The sequence below is a fragment of the Citrus sinensis genome, chromosome 5, assembly GCF_022201045.2.
Source record: "Citrus sinensis cultivar Valencia sweet orange chromosome 5, DVS_A1.0, whole genome shotgun sequence".
Taxonomy (NCBI): Eukaryota; Viridiplantae; Streptophyta; class Magnoliopsida; order Sapindales; family Rutaceae; genus Citrus; species Citrus sinensis.
In genome coordinates, this window is record NC_068560.1 from 31922190 (window position 1) to 31939299 (window position 17110).

Below are 17110 nucleotides of genomic sequence, written 5' to 3' on the forward strand. Positions count from 1 at the left end.
TGTTATTTAGATATACATATTCAAACCTATTCAAACTTTAGCCAAATTTAGACCCATTTAAATTTTAAGCCAATAAAAAAAAATACAAACGCTACCTAAGTTTGGTCAAATTTAAGTTTCATAAGTCTATTTTCATTTTATTTTCCAATATCACTTTGTTGACCATTAAAGTTAAATCTAACATATATTCTTAGTTATTTGTAGTTTATGAGTCATAAAAGATTATTTTATTGTCGCTTAATAATATTGACGCGGGAAAGTAATTAATATTGATTGAAGTTGTAATATTGAAGGTGTAGGAAAGTATGATGATGTTCTCTAATTGTAATCACATATTGTGATATGTAATAAGTAATTATAGCAAACAAATCCAAAATACACCAATAAAATTTTTCTTATATACAATAATTATATCTATTTATCGTGAAAAGAGTATTAGATTAATATTTTATACTATTGAATTGCTTCATAAGAGAGAATTGTCTTATCATAACTAACAGGAGCGATTAATCAATTTTCTTGTATGTCTAAGTTCTTTATTTATCTATTTATTATTTCTTCTCCATTTTTCTTTGCAACGAAAAGAAATGCGTGTGATCAGCTTATATTGATTTCAAGGTTCAACAACATAAACTTTTCACATTTCAAGTTTTGACAATAAGGTGTGTGACACATATATGCAGATTTTTTTATTAATTAATTAAAAATATACAAATGTACAATTACCTTAATGTTACATGTAACTTTTAAATTTATTTATTTATCTATTATACTAAATGAATGGTAAAAATTATAACACTTAAATCTAAGGGGGGTTCACAACAACGCATTATCAATGTATAAACTCATATAATATCATAGAAAAATCCCGTGAAATGTAAAAGTTTATGAAGTTCAACAGTATGAGATTAGGGATGGCAATGGGGAGGGGAGGGGAGGGGACCAATCTCCCCATACCCATCCCCGATATTTTGCATATGTCTCCGTCCCCTCCCCGTCCCCGTCAGAATTGCTTGAGAGAATCCCCATCCCCTCCCTGAATAATAATAGGGGATCCCCGAGGGTCCCCGAATAACTAATAGTCTAATACATTTTTTTATTTTTTATTTTAAATTAATCATATTAAAATAAAAAATTCAGATAAAAATAAAGTTCAAAATATATCTTACATTAATATTGATCCATTACAAAGTCACATTCAAAATATAAATTATTAAAATAATTATCTTTATCAATGACTTAATCTTCATAATCCTACAATAAAAAGAAAAAAATTATTTTTATATCGGCAATAAAATAAATGAAATAAATGTAGATACTTAATTAATATTTTTAATAAAACTATTTACCTCCTGCTCGTCCTGCTCCTCCTGTTCTTCCTCGAGAAATGTAGCAAATTGAGAGATAACCTCAAATTTCAAACCTAAAACAATGAAAATGATATAAGTAACGTAACTTCTAAGTGCAAATATTAATAAATGTATAATACAATTACAATGTAAAATAAACTCATACTGCTATTGTAAGCTCGTAACCAACTTTGACAGTACATTAAGGCTTCCAATGTGCTTGGATGAAGTTTGTTACGGTATGGGCTCACAACTCTACCACTGGTGCTAAAAGCTGATTCAGAAGCAACTGTTGTAATTGGAATTGCCAAAATATCTCTAGCAATTCGAGCTAATGTAGGATACCTATTAGCATTTGTCTTCCACCAACTCAAAATATTAAAATCTTCTATCTGGGGTATAACTTTCTCATCCAAATATGAATCTAATTCATCTGCAACAACTGCACAATCTCCATTGTTTACATAATCATCAAAACCTGTCATCCATTTGGTTGCTTTCTTATAAGAATCCCTTGTAGATCTAGTAGAAGAACTACTACCAGTATAATCAAAGCAATAAACAATTGGTGAAAACTTCAATTAATACTTTTCAACTAATTCCCGGCAAAGGGTGACCACTTTCCCAACATACAACTATTTTGATATTTATTATTTTTAACAATATTTATAATTTTGTTATTTATTTATTAGTAATTTTAAAAATAAAAATAAAATTAAAAATTAAAATGGAGAAATTGGTAGGGGATGGGGATTCCACCTCATCCCCATCCCCTCCCCGAATAAAAAATTGGGTATAAAATTATCCCTATACCCTCCCCGAATGAGAAAAATCCCTGAGGGTACTCGTCCCTGTGGGGATTTTTGCCATCCCTATATGAGATTGTGTGAATATGAAACAGTAATGATAAATGAACTAACAATGAGTGAGTTTTGATAATCCTTTTTTTATTTAAAAAAAGGTTAAATCATAGAATATAAATCCATAAATTCAAAAAAGACAATTTTTTTATCATACTTAATCATTTTTCATTATAAAATTATACATTCATATAGCAAATTTGAACCAAATGGTAGCTCTTTCACAGTATAAAGAGCATATGCTTGAAGCAACATGTTAGGTAGCTCTTGATCTACCAGCAAATCAACAAACAAAAATCAAGCAACAGCGCAAATGTTCTGATTTATTCCTCCTTATTCCTTGCGATATATACTTGTCTTCCCATAAGAAATCGAATACCCTTAGTGATTCGTAGGAAGACAAATTGCTCATTCCTAGCAGGTACAAAAAAGCAATGTTACACAAGCAGGGAAGAGGAAGCATCGTCAAGTACCTCAACGCCGTCAAAAGGACGAGAAAACGGACCGTGGCCGGAGCCAAATGCTTTAATGTGGTCTTTGAGTGATCTCTTGTGTTTAAAATCAGACCCACAAACACAAAGCCAACGCTTGCCGCAATTCTTTTCGTGAGTTCGCCAGTCCCCTTTAACAGCCAAGAATTTTCCACACTTGCGACACATGAAAGGTTTCAGTCCATGCTTCCTCTTATAATGTGTTTGTAATGTGCGAAAATCTTTGAGCGGCTTTGCCTTTGGATGGTTTATGCTGTTCTTGCACCCTTCTGCGCAGCAATAGCATGGAATCCCCAGTATTGCACGCGGCTGCGTTCCCTTGAGAGATTCAGGTCCTTTACGATACTGTGATCCATGACCCCACATGTGCATCTGCCAAAGAATAAACAATTTATGATAATAATGGCTAACAAAAGACTATTGCATAAATCCTAATTATTAACAGAGTGATTGCATGCGTGCATGCACCTGAAGATTGTTATAGCGGTTGAAGGTTTTGAAGCAGACATGGCATGAAAAGTGGGTGAAGCCAATGAGTATTTGTTCAGGAGTTGGTATCCAATATTGTTTAGCTGCTGCTACATTTGCATTTCCCTTTGCACTTGGATTAGTGGAACTATGGGAATAATTAGGAAGACCAATGTGTAAGGCCACGGCGACATCATCTTTTTCTTCATTGCGTGCTTTACGGTTTTGATTCAGTGATGGTTGAGGTTCAGTTGATCCGCCATTGGAATTATATGTTACACTAGGAAAGAGATTAAGTGGTTCTATTTGTATGTGATTTGTTGAAGAAATGGCAAAGACATTACTGGAGTGACATGAGAGGTTTTGAGTCTCCATGACATATAATAACATGAGATCGTTTTGTAAATTAAGAGGATTACATTATATGTTGATCATTGATCACAAGAAGGAATTAATTAAAATTAATTAAACATGAGAGAAATGAGAGAGTCGATGTATGTAGGTTCGCTCGAGAATAATGTGGTTGAATGAAAACAACCTTTGACAATTGAGTCATAAATCTCTCCTGTTTGTTCTGTTTATCAAATTTGGGAATGGAAAGGAAATAACTTAAATTCTGTGGGCCGTGGCTCCTAACTTGGGCAAAAATTGTCTTACAGATGGTTGAAAATTTATGGCAATATATTATATAGGCCGGTTAACTCTCTCATCTGTCACTACAACGTTGACATTAGATTCACAGAGAAAATGAGAGATTGCGTTTGCTGGGGTAATATAATTAATTGCTAGCGGAGGATGTGATCATGACCTTTCGTATATATCAAGTATTCATTCGGTTCAGCTTACGTACGCCTTGAACAATATTTGATTTATGTATCGTCCTATACTAATAACTAACAATTCTTATAAAAATAATAATAACCTCTCTTTCATCGATTTATATTAGTCTTTAATATGATTTTCTTGTGTGAAAAAAGCATTTCTTAGGTGAGAAGTGTTTCAAAGGAATTGGCCCACGAGCATACCAGAACTAGCCGTGTATGCATTTTGTGTCCCTCAGTCATCTTATTTCGAGTAATAATTAATAGCGGTGAGGATTGATGTTTGCAGTTGCAGGATGAGATTGATCATACTCACCCAAACTTAAAAGCATAAAAAGTATATATATTAAGAGATAAAAACATTGGGGTTTCTTGACTTATCAAGTTTGTTTATCTGTATGAAATAGACCCCTCATCCCTGACCCAGAAACCCCCGTTGAAATGATTATGTTGCCGTTATAAAGGGTATTTAGTCATTTCAATAGGATTAGGGACCGCATTGGTATAAATGTACAAAGCACAAACAAAGCCCATGCATGAGTATTTATCAAAGATTGGGTTACTCATGTTATTACTACACTGATAAAAAATATTCATGACCTACACTACAACTTAAATGCAGTCATTGCAGTGCTGCGTAGCAGCAGTAGGCGTAATAAGGCTATACAACAAAATGTACCAGCAGGTAAGAGATTACTTGCAGCATAAGTAAATTTTCAAAATTTCTTATTGAGGGGAATGTAGTCCCCCGTTTTGTCCAACAGTTCATACAAATTCTCGAAAAAGATGTCAAATTATTAAATTTGGAGAAAATATGAAGAACCTGAAATGAAATTGAAAATTAATAATAGAATAATGTACCGTGAGAATTTTCATAAAAAAGAAATTCTGCATAAGATTGATGATTAGTCCATGTTGTTTTTTCTGCCGTAGCTGTGGAGAACACTAGTGATTTGTTGATTCTCTGATCACTTAACGCCACAGCTTTGAACCAAAAGAATATATTAATGTTTGTGTATGGGAATGATAGTGAGTGAATGTGATAAGAAGGCATAAATAAATCAAGATTATACAATTGAAACTCTGTGGCCAGATCAAGTATATGTTGATGATGATCAAGTTGTACTTCCCCCTTAGGTATTTGGACTCTCTGAAGTAACTTCTCGGGCTGCTTCTGTTTCTGCAGAGGTTTGCTGAGGCGTTTGTGAATCTGATACGAGCAATCACAGAGAAATTAGTTTGATTAGCTTATACATTAACTTTTAAAAAATGTCTAAACAATATTGTAACAAGATTATTATTTCAGTAATCCCTTCAAAAATCATAGTGCTGCACGGCCTTAAGGACATCTCAAGTACTACGCACAACCATAAATTGGATATATAGAAGAGGTGCATTTTTTGAGTTTGATCATTCGTCTCAGTCTAAAAACAAAAACAACAGTTCATTATTTGAATAATTTTTAGAAGGCAATCTCTATCTTACATGCATGTAAGATACACTCCCCTCACATGAATAGTGTATGTGTGGGACCCACACACTATTCATGTGAGGGGAGTGTATCTTACACCCTTACTAGAAAGTAGTAAGCTATATATGCAGACAAAGAAAGAGCTATCAAGTGGGTGATGATATAAATCTCCAAGTCTATCAAGTCAAAATAAAAATAAAACTATACTATATAATGTTGTAGCAATAGCCTTTCCATTCTTCCAATGTGAATATCAATATTAATTTTATTTTTCACCTAAAGCACTATTGGCAATGGCAGCGCATAACATGCAATGTGGGCCTTTGCATTATGACTGCGTATTCAGAGCGAAGCATCATCTTGACACTGGAACCACATGCAGTTCACTATTAATTTACACTTCATATGCTCCTCTGTCATGACATCCCACTGTCCCAGCACTCGAGTCATGGCAATTACCAGACAGCTCACTCACATGGCCGTGTGGCCCCCACGTCTCTCTCTTGATACCCACACCAACACTAACCCCTACTATATAACATTGACAATAAAATCCTATCATATGTTACACTCACATGCACATATGTTATTGGACATCGATACGGTTTTATGCATACATTTACCGTTGTGATACATTTAGTATTCTATCGTTATATGGTGTAAAGAGAGAGTGAAATTACCAGAAGAAAAGGGAAAGGGTTGCCTTGGAAGTTGAAGAGTTGGGGGAGGAGGAAAGATTCCTTCCGCCTGTGTGGGATAGTAAAGATATGAAGGTCCTGCTGGTGATGGTGGCATGCGTTGTGCTTGCGGAGCAGAATATGCTCCCCTTGGTGATTGCAATGAGTACCCATAGTAATATGGTGAGCCCATTGGCGTTGATGTTGTACCGTACATCTGATGATAGTATTGTGGCTGTTGAACTTGTGGGTTATACACAGCCTGCACATGTGCAACAATCAATGTAACAATTAATGACAATAATTATCTCTCAACTAAAAGATAATCATGTGATTAATTTTATCAAAATTTGAGAGGATGAGGCACTGACTTGGTGGTAACCATAATCAGGAGTGTATGTTGGGTACCTGAAAAGGTAAAAAAAATCAATGAATTGAAAATTGGACCATAATATCTGCTAAAGAGATAAGATAAAATTAGCACCATTTTCGAGGTAAGCAAAGGTAGCACGATGAAATTATTGTAACGCTTTCAATGGGTCCGGCCATGATAGCAACTGCTACCAACGATAATCTTGGTTACGTTAGGTTCTAAAATTAACTCTGAGGAAGACGTACGTATAAATAATAACAATAAAAATATACACTAGCTAGGACCGAGAAGGACAATATTGTCATAATCCATTACTCATTTTCTATAGTTATTGCCGGCAACTCCCCTTCATTAGGCTGTTTATGAATGTTATTGCATGATGTTGAATGTTGACCAATGTCACTATCCTTTTCAATTCAACAAAACAAAATCATGTGCAAGCTTAGAAGTTTTAAAACTAATAATTATAATGCATAATACACTTTGCTATTGAATAAGAGACGCATAATTTGGCTACTACTAAAATGCACGTAATAAGAGCTTACATAAATAGTTCATAAGATTTTTTTTTCCCAAATATTCATTAGTTTCTAAAAATAGAATGAAAGCTTTGTACTGTATATATGACAGATATATTGGAATAATTTAGGACAGAATTTGCCACTCTGTCCATTCCATTTTTCTTTTGTTTCTAACATTTTTGTGGCAACCGATTAATTACCAAGTCAACTCTATATATATATATATATATTTAATTATCAAGCATGGACCATTTTTCTATTAGTAAATATTATTACCATATATAGGTGCAGTGACAAAGAAAAGCAAAACTCACCCAAAAGGTTGATAAATGACTGATGGTGGCGGAGGTGGTGGCGGTGGCAATGATGCTGCAACTCCACCGTATGATGGCGCACCTCCCTGTTGTTGATGATAAGGAATATTGCCACCTTGATTTCTTCCTGTATCAATGTATCACCATCACCACCAACAAACATATATATCCAAAGAATTAATTAACTGATTACCATCATATACATATCATCAATAATTTAATTTCCAATCTTCAATCTAAAATCAAATGTAATTCAGGTATTATCTCTTAAATTAATACAAATTATATCTGCACCTCGTGGGGGCGAAGGTCGTGGCCGTCCTAGAGAAGCAATGTTACAATTTGCTCGTCGTCCATCGATAACTGGATTTGGATTATCACAAGCCCTTCTCGCCGATTCCGGATCACGAAAAGTCACCTATAAATTTATTTATTTATTTAAAAAAAAGACAAATAAACAACAAAAAAGAGTTATATATTTATATCGACATTACAATAAATTAACTGGAGAGTGATCGGAAATTAGTATTGAAACACACGCAAGGAAATTAAAACCAGTTATTAATTGTAGAACATTATGATATTGACTTACGAAGCCGTATCCTTTAGATTTTCCAGTGTTCTTATCGGAGATGATAACAGCTTCAAGAATGTCACCAAATTGCTCGAAATATCTCCGCATTTCTTCAGTAGGTGTCTCCCATGCTAATCCCCCAACAAAAACTTTTGTGAACGTTGTGTCTCCAAATTGTGATCGGTAATGTGGATAAGCCATGGCCTCTAATTAACCAAAATTAACAAAAAGAATAGCTTCCGTCGCCCTTTGCGCGCTTTGCTCTTCTCTCAATATATATAATGATTCAGTTCGATTACGTTAAAGTTGAAGAGAAGGTGCAGTCACTAAGCTTCCATCTCATGATCTTCTTTGCATAATGTTGCTTGTGCCTCCTCTCAAATATCTCCATATGCCCCCCCACTCCCCCTCATTACCACCACAAGTCTGGAATCATTGAAGAGAAGGACGACAGAGATAATGGAGGTAGTTTATGTTGTTATTATTTTGGTGGGTTGTCTCAGAACAAATGGGTGGTTAAGTAAGTAAATGAGAAAAGAGAGGAAGATTAAACCAAATTAAATTATAAAAAGAAATAAAAATAAAATAAAATTACAAGATCGAGAAGAAAGAGATGTGGCTTTGAGAAAGAGAAAGAGAGAGAGAGGGAGAGACCCGACAGCTGCAAACGCTAATTTGCTGTCTACAGTAGAGGAGAGATGGCTGGGCTGGCTTTGTAATACCGAATGACATTGACAGCTGCGCTAGTAGTGTTACTAGCTACTACACACTCATTGAGTCTCTCTGTTGTGCCTCGCCTTCCCTGTTATGCATTAATATACCCTCCCACCTTCCAATCAATATTTTTTTTGCATGTTTTCTTTTCAGCTTTCCCTCACTTCTTTGTTAAACTAATAACACAATTAGCTGTTGTTATTAGGTGATGTAATTAACATTAATATTCAAAAACATGGCCCTTGCTGTGACCATCATCGAAATTGACAGTCTTGATTTTGCATTGATCCCCAGCAGTCGGGGGGAAAAAAAACGAGGTATGTGAACACTTAAGAGAATGAACAGCTAATTAGTTATGAATTACCTTTGGGTACATACATAGTTGTTTTGTCTTAATTGTTTACCGATATTAGTTTGTTTCTATGCGGGCAGATGGATGTTACAAGCAGATTCTTGCATGAATAGTTTGCTATCTGGTAAGAAATTCCCACACATGAACCCATGTTACTAATCATGAGCTGTTAGAAAAGCCAACTTTCAAACAACAAACGAACGAATAAAACAGTTAGGATCAAGAAACCAATCTGAGTATTATTTGTTAATTCTATATTTTTATAAACCCTAATAAGCCAGCACTAACAATCAATCATGTCAAACAACAAAACTATGGGCGGCTGTGGCTAAAAACAAAACTCGAAACCATCCACATCTCCATCGAACCAGTCAACATTAATTCCTTAGTCAAAGTTTTATAGAGGTAAACTAAGGTAATTATACTGTATTGTCAATTATATATATATGTTAATGGAAGGCCATTATATATGTGGACTGCCACATTCTAATTTGCAAGATAGTCAATTAATCAATGCGGAACTAAACGTACATACATGCGTGTGCACAGAAAGAAAGAAAGAAAGAAAAAGACTCTACTCATAATTTAAGATTGTTGCCAGCGTTAGAGACGAGGAGAGACAGCTATAATATTAAGGACTTCTTATTGTTCAAATTTTTCATGAACTGGCAGTCCCTTCCACGTGGGTTCGTATCACTCTTTGAGCACAATGAGCTGGATTTCATTTCATCTCCTTTAATTATTTTACACATAGGATTTGAGACTTAGAGAGAGAAAGACACACACACACATATATATATATACACGACCCCTTTTTATCTTTGTGTTATTTTTTGCTTTGCTTTGGTCCTAATGTTATTATGGTGACCCACCCACTAGCTGCGTCAACTAACACCCGCCAATCAATGGCTATTTTAAAGCTGAAATTTTCTGCACATGGGAGTCAAGTTGATTTGAAGGGACAAATTTAAAAAGCTCTTCTCTTCGCATATATATTTATTTCCTCAAAATCTCCCACTTATGGCAGCCATGCTAAAATTCTCCAGCCCCGGTACAAAATCCTTCTTTTGAGTTGTGACTTGTGAGCCACTCGACTCCGCTCATGATTTTATTCAAAAAGCTGAATCTAATCCAAGCTCCTTATCTTTGCTCATAATTTAACTGCACCTCTTCGTAACCCATTTGCATACGACTTTTTTCTTGAACATTCGAGGAATTAATTTTCACCCACAGATAATTTATTAAAATTGCAATGTTCCGAGTAATACTAATCCTGTTATGCGTTTCAGCAAGGATTAAAGAACTAAAATCAAGCTAAGTACCAGGTTCAAAGGACAGGTAAGATTTTTTAAGGCCCTTATGTACAAATCGGCTACAATATTGAACTGATTTATTTAAAGGAAATTATTGGTCAATCATTTAATTAACTTGTTATCAAAAGTATTATAAAAAATTAATTTTTTTCAGTTTTGTACTCTCTGTTTATATTTTGCACGGTCCGTTAAAAAAAAAAACATAATTATTTTCACAGAATGATTGCTATAATAATTTTTGTTTGCTTTTATTTTGTCATTTTATAAAAATAATAATTCTATTATTTTAGGGGGACGGTTAATACAAATTGTAAATAAAAAGTACAAAATCGAATAACTTTTAAATTTTTATAACATTTTTAACAACAAGATAATATTTTAAGTAAATGATTGATAATTTCTTTTATTTAAGATAATTAGTTTAAAAATAATCCCACTGCATTAAAACTAAGAAAAAAAGAAATTATTCGATTGTAGGATGTTCTCGATGATCGTGAAATGTGAATTTCAAAACCCAAATGCCAAAGTAGATCGCTTTTGTCTGTAAAACGCTAAAGCCTTAAAGCCTCGCTAGCTAACACATGGAAGAGGACCTGTGTGCTCGAAATCTTTTCCTTTTTCTCCAAGTTGCTTTCCTTTCATATTGACAGGTCTAAATCTAGTAACTAATATTGGACTCACTCAACAACAACAACAACAACAACAACAATGGACCAGCAACACAAAGTCACGTCTAGTTTACTCTCCCTCCAATCTACACAAATAGTTCTGAAATTTGGTCCTATCTCTACTATTATAGGGGACATCTCGTTTCACTCGAAAATTTCTTGGTAAAAAAATTCATTATCTCACTGCTTGCTCTTTTTGTCTCTTTAGACTTTAGAAGAGGAAAGAGAATATAGCCAGGCAGCTAGTTTAAAACTTTCCAATAATATTATGGTAAATCACAGTTTTGAATAGTGTGATATGTGCCGAAAGTAATATAAACTTTAGTATAACTTTTGCTAGATGGCTCGTAATTGAGGACTTTACATAACCCATAATTTCAAGTTGGAAATTTTCGAGTGTTCGTTTGGTCGCTATCCATCACCGCGAACTACTATAGAAACTCTCAAATTTTCATATATGAAAAATGTTTATTCAAAAATCAATATTTTTTATATGTTGTTCTCCTTAGATTCAGGGATTCTATCAATGCCACGTCTGTACAAGATTCATTATATCATAATTTTTACTTTTGAGACCAAGGCTTCATTTGTTATTGATTTTCGGTCTAGTAGTTGTGACGACCCTGAATCAAAATTGTTAAAATATTTAGTAAATATTTCAAAATAAATTTATTCAATAGCTGCTTGATAACATTTTTTATTACTCTTATTTATTTACATCTACCCAACTTCAAAGGCTATGATTATCAAATTATTTTCACTTACCAACCTGTACTTCAATTTCCTATAAATTGGAAAGACGACTTTCCAAGGATATCAGTTTAGCTGAAATTATCATATGTGATTGATCAAATTTTTTTTTTTTTCAGTATAGACTATATGATCGTACTTATAGAAGAAAAATATAATAAAAGAATGTGACATTTGACCTCTCATTATGTCTCGCCAACCCTCACTAATCATTTTTATTTTAATATTTATTTTATCTTTATATGAAATAACTTGAAAGGGTAAATAGTTTTTAAGTGCACCCACATGATAATTTCTATTAATATCTAATTTACATAATCTAATTTTTTAAACCCTAATTTCTTTTAACTTTTTAAATTATTATCTCTTCTCAAATATTGTATACTTCATTTTTGTAATCATGAACTAAATTAATTTACAGTTCTCAACAGAGAACAATGAAGGAGTAGTAAATATATTTTTTAATGGTTATGACAACTATGGATAAAATCTTTAAAAAGAAAGATATAGATTATAGTGATTATGAGTATTTTTTTAAAAAAAAAATAGATCCTATAAGTTTTATATGGCGGGTGCTTGAAAAAAATATAAAAATTATAATATAGGTAAATTCGAGATTAGATGGCATATGTTGAGAAATAAAGATTCTTTTAAAATTTTTAATCAAATTATTTGAAAAGCGAGGGCTGATAAAATATAATATAGGGATAAGTATCGCCACTCGTATCATAATAGCTAACGGGCTTATCCAATTACCAACTCTTGAATCTAGTTCACTGACGAGCTGTATAATCCGGGGATCAAATCCTTGCTTGTGCTATTTACACCCCTATTGCTAATTACAGCCCAACAATTTTGTGGTCACTGAGACTGTCTTCCGAGTACACCTTAACTCCTTCAATGTATTTAAAGCCTGACTCTATCTTGTTCGCAAACTGACAATTGGTAGCTTGCAGAATAATACAATTTACTTTTTAGTTTTATTAAAACACAGAAAAAAAAAAAAAAAAAACGATGCCATCAATTAAAAATACTAACCAACAGATTCTATTCCCATGGGTCTTTCTTAGTTTCTTGAAATTTTCCATTCAGAAGTCAAAATAACAAGGACAAGGTTGAGCCAAGAATTTTGTTCAAGGACAAAATAAATTTTAAATTTGACAATAATAACAATAATAAGATAACAACAATAATTGAAAATAAAATAAATTTTATATTTAAAATTTTGACTAAGGGCTTGTTTTTTTTTTATGTCTAAAGTCTTAATTTTACTTAATTTAAGATATTTTGAAATTGTGACTTATTTGCTTTTGTATCTAAAGTTTTATTACAATACATTTTTATCTAAGCGAAAAAAAAATAAAATTTCATGATTTATCTGAATAATAAAATGTCTGAATAAAACAATAATTATTTTTTTCACAAATTCCCTCATTAAAAGTATTTATTTTCTACCTATTTAATTCCTATTGACCCTTTTTTATCTAATGAAAAGGATTTTTGTGGATTAACCATAATATAATTAAATGTTGTATTCGAATTTTTTTTTATCTCAACTTTTACTTAGCATTAAATACTTAACATAATTCAATTTAAATTTACGGAAAATTCTTTTATTATTAGATAATAACTTTTATATAAAAATATTATTTAATTGTAAAAAAATAATGTTGTCAAAATTATATATATATATATATATATATATAATGTTTTGAATTTATAAATATAAGTAACTTACTGCTTACTCTCGTACGTGAAAAAAAAAAGAAAAAAAATGAAAAACAAACATATTATTCATATTAATTCAAACTAGCATGATATTCAAATCCATTTAAATTTCAAAAAAAAGAAGCATTATCTTACTGTTTATATTTTGAAAATTTAAAATATTGTCAGGCCCTAGTCCTGTAATTTTCATATAAAAATTTGAAAATTAAAAACAAAACTAATGGTAAAAGAGGGATGTAGAAGATAATTGACGGGGTGTTAATAGTAGTCAACCAATGTTCTGGACTTACATTACTAGCAAAAAGCCGATCCTATTAAGATGCTTAAAACACATAGAGCCCAATCCAACAACTAGAGTGAGTTCCCCCCCCTCCCCTCTAGGGAAAGGATTTTTTTTTTTAATACTGATTAAACATCAAATTACTGCATTACACAGATATTTACAACAACTGCTATTATAGCAGATATATTACACTGATAATTATAATTAGATATACATAATTGGGACTTACATTATTACATTAAATTCTATGAAGTACATGCCCAGACAAATAACTCCTTAGAGAGGAGGGATATCCATCCTCCACTCGCATTTCGCAAGAGAGAATGATTTTTACATATTAAGAACATTTAACCCCCATAATGCTTTTGTGGGAGCTAGAACCGCTGCCCTCACAAGGCTTGTGAGGGCAGCAGCCCACCACTAGGCTTGTGAGGGCAGCAGCCCACCACTTCTGCCTTGGCCGAAGTGGCGAAAGGATTTTTTTTTTCTTTTCTGTTGCAAGTGATTTTGATTTAGAAATTTGAAATCAGACGCATACAAATTACACTTTACATTAAAAAACTTGAATCCAGCTCAATATATGTCCATAATAATTCTCCAAATATATTCATTACATTTTTGTCGTTTCTAAAAATATAAAATGACAGATTTCTCTATGATACTACTAAAAAAATTATAATATCAATAATGAAATTATTATGAACCATTTGATTTAAAATAAAACACATTTACCCTTCATTTATGTTTAATGAATATTTACCAGCTACCCAAGTTACACGTAATTTTTTAAGTCTTAATTTAATTCAGGTTAGCTTTTATCACATTTTTACAAATAATTTTTTTATACATAAGTCATATATAATTTTTTTAATCATTGATTTGCTATATAATATTAAAAAAAACAAATGGACTTTTTTTTAAAAAGGGGATATATAGTAAGCAAAATCATTATAAAATTATTCCATAAAACTTCGAATTAGATCTTTAAAAAAAAACTTTAAATTAGATGCATCTTATATACATTATTTAGACGTACCATTTCATTTTGTTGTTTACAATACCAATTTTGAAAATGTAAAATAATAATATGTAAATTTTATATGAATTATACACTTCAAAAGAAAACTCATCAACTTAAAATAAATGGTTTGTGATTTGAATCACAAAGTTGTTGATATTGCCCACAAATAGATAGTTTTTATTGTTAGTTGTTTTGATAATGTAGACATGGTATATGGTGAACGAATAATAAAAAATAATAAATATGATGAAAATTATAAAATCACACACAAAGAAAATTAGAGAATTATATATTGATAAATGTTAGAGAATTAGACATGGTATATGTGAGACAATTATGTAATTGTCCATTAAAAAGATCGAAAAATTTTAAAATAATTATTGAGATTTGATAAGAACAAAATAATAATGGAAACAAAATGATTGATTACCGTTGTCTTTATTAATCAATACAAAGATTGACAATCATTCAATGTAAAAATGGCTTCAATGACAATCATTCGATGTAAAAATGGCTTCAATCTTTGTTAATTACTCAAATTCTCAAATACCATATCAATTATATCATTTTTATTTTTATTTATTCATAATTATAGATTTTTTTTTCTTTCTGAAAGAATTCATTCATTGTAAAAATTGAGCATTTGTGCTTATTAAAATGAATTTCATGAGTTAATGTTTTTCATCAATTATAAGGTAAATCATTATATATGAATTTTTTTTTTATAATTTTCCACTGTACGTATAAATTATCAAAATCAACAGTAATGCATTATGATATTTATTTCAGTCAAATAATGTAATTATAATTTAGTAATATAAGATAAAAATACAATCTATTTATGAGTAATGGAATTTACTTAACAACTGACTTATAAGACAGGATTTATATAATGTAATTGTTATACCGTTTATAAATAAATAGTATATTAAATTATATTTTATATGTATAAAGCATTAAATAATCAAAATTTTGTGGCATTTGATTGTTGTGTTTGAATTAATTTCTTTTTCTTTCTAAGTTATAAATCTCTCTCTATCCTATTAAAACTGGTATGATTTCTTAACATTCATCAAATCCAAGTTATTTAATTAGTAAAGAGTTACCTGCATAATAAATACTTCTATTTTTTATTTTATCTTATTTAATTATTATAAATGGTAAATTTCATCTAATGATTTACATTAATCCCACCATTAATGTTGGGATTTTTAAACAGCATGATGGAGGGCTGCTAAAATGACAATAAAGGAAAATCGAAAATCGAAAATGATTTTAAAGAAGACTTAGACAGCAGGAGGTGTGGCCGCAGTTTGCTAGCAATAGCAAAATTTTTAGTCGCGACGATCTTCTATTTTTGGGTAGCATGAACATATAAAACCGGCACTAACTTTATTTTATTGAAGCTGAATTTTCTTGGTTTATGATGTGATTTAAACTTTAAACTTTAGTGGTCCTCATTCTTTCACCTAATTTTAAATCTTCTATTACTCATTGGTGATGTTAGCTGGGGTCAGTTGCTCTACTTAAATGAACTTGTTGCTTTCAATTCTCAGTTGTATAGATATGTTAATGCTTATTCTCTTAACAAAGACAGCAGTATTTTCATTTATCATTCTTTGAGTTGCAGAAGTACTGGGGCTCTGTTTGGTATTTAAGGTTGGGCTAGTTTAAAAGTTATGATGATTCGGATTACTTTTTATAGGTAAAGACAAGACAATTGCTAAACAACTGGCAAAATAAAGCTTAGTTGGGACTTGGGGTTAGTTGAATGGAGCTATCAACCATGTTGATTTCCAATAGTTACTGATAATGACTTGCAATAATTAATGGACATTTTAACTGTTTGATATGTATATATATTTTCAGTTAGTCATAAATATGAATTGGAAATGTCGATTCACGGCTACAGGTTAATTACTTATTAACAAATTTTGGGAATACTCAGCAGTTGATGTCAAAATAACAACACAATGCCAGACTATATATGCGCATGAATCTGTTGGCCTTCTTCCACCCCTACACATGGTTAAAAATGAGAAGATGGAAGTTTCCATTTATCAATGGAGTTTGATGAAGTTTCCATTTTTCAGTGAATGGTTGTCCCAATTTGTTAATTCCTGTGAGGGTGGTAACTGCAAGTTGCAGCAAATGACTCAAAACATCTGAAGGAGTTTCAAGTCATTCATAACCTCGCAGATTTCATAAATCTGCATTCAGTGACACTCACGCCTTCATTTATGAAAATTTTGCACGTACCATTTGTCTGCAGTGGCCGTGAACCTTACAGTTTCTAATTCATTTGCTTGACGTGATTGATATATATCTCTGGGACCACAGAGTGGTTTTGGTACAATGTTGA

The 17110-nt window shown here is 31.8% G+C and overlaps 2 protein-coding genes across 2 annotated transcripts; both read right to left on the bottom strand.

The window, feature by feature from the left end:
* Positions 1-2506: 2506 nt before the first annotated feature.
* Positions 2507-3633, bottom strand: LOC102619581 (protein TRANSPARENT TESTA 1). The gene is made up of 2 exons (XM_006472944.4): positions 3169-3633; positions 2507-3072 (listed from the first exon to the last, which is right to left on the bottom strand). Exons 1-2 carry the CDS (start codon positions 3556-3558, stop codon positions 2647-2649), a joined length of 816 nt encoding a protein of 271 aa, XP_006473007.3. The 5' UTR covers positions 3559-3633; the 3' UTR covers positions 2507-2646.
* A 1197-nt stretch (positions 3634-4830) lies between these two features.
* Positions 4831-8714, bottom strand: LOC102619869 (uncharacterized). Its single transcript, XM_006472945.4, has 6 exons — positions 7938-8714; positions 7640-7763; positions 7346-7472; positions 6509-6545; positions 6141-6399; positions 4831-5199 (listed from the first exon to the last, which is right to left on the bottom strand). Exons 1-6 carry the CDS (start codon positions 8118-8120, stop codon positions 5123-5125), a joined length of 807 nt encoding a protein of 268 aa, XP_006473008.2. The 5' UTR covers positions 8121-8714; the 3' UTR covers positions 4831-5122.
* Between the last annotated feature and the right edge of the window lie 8396 nt (positions 8715-17110).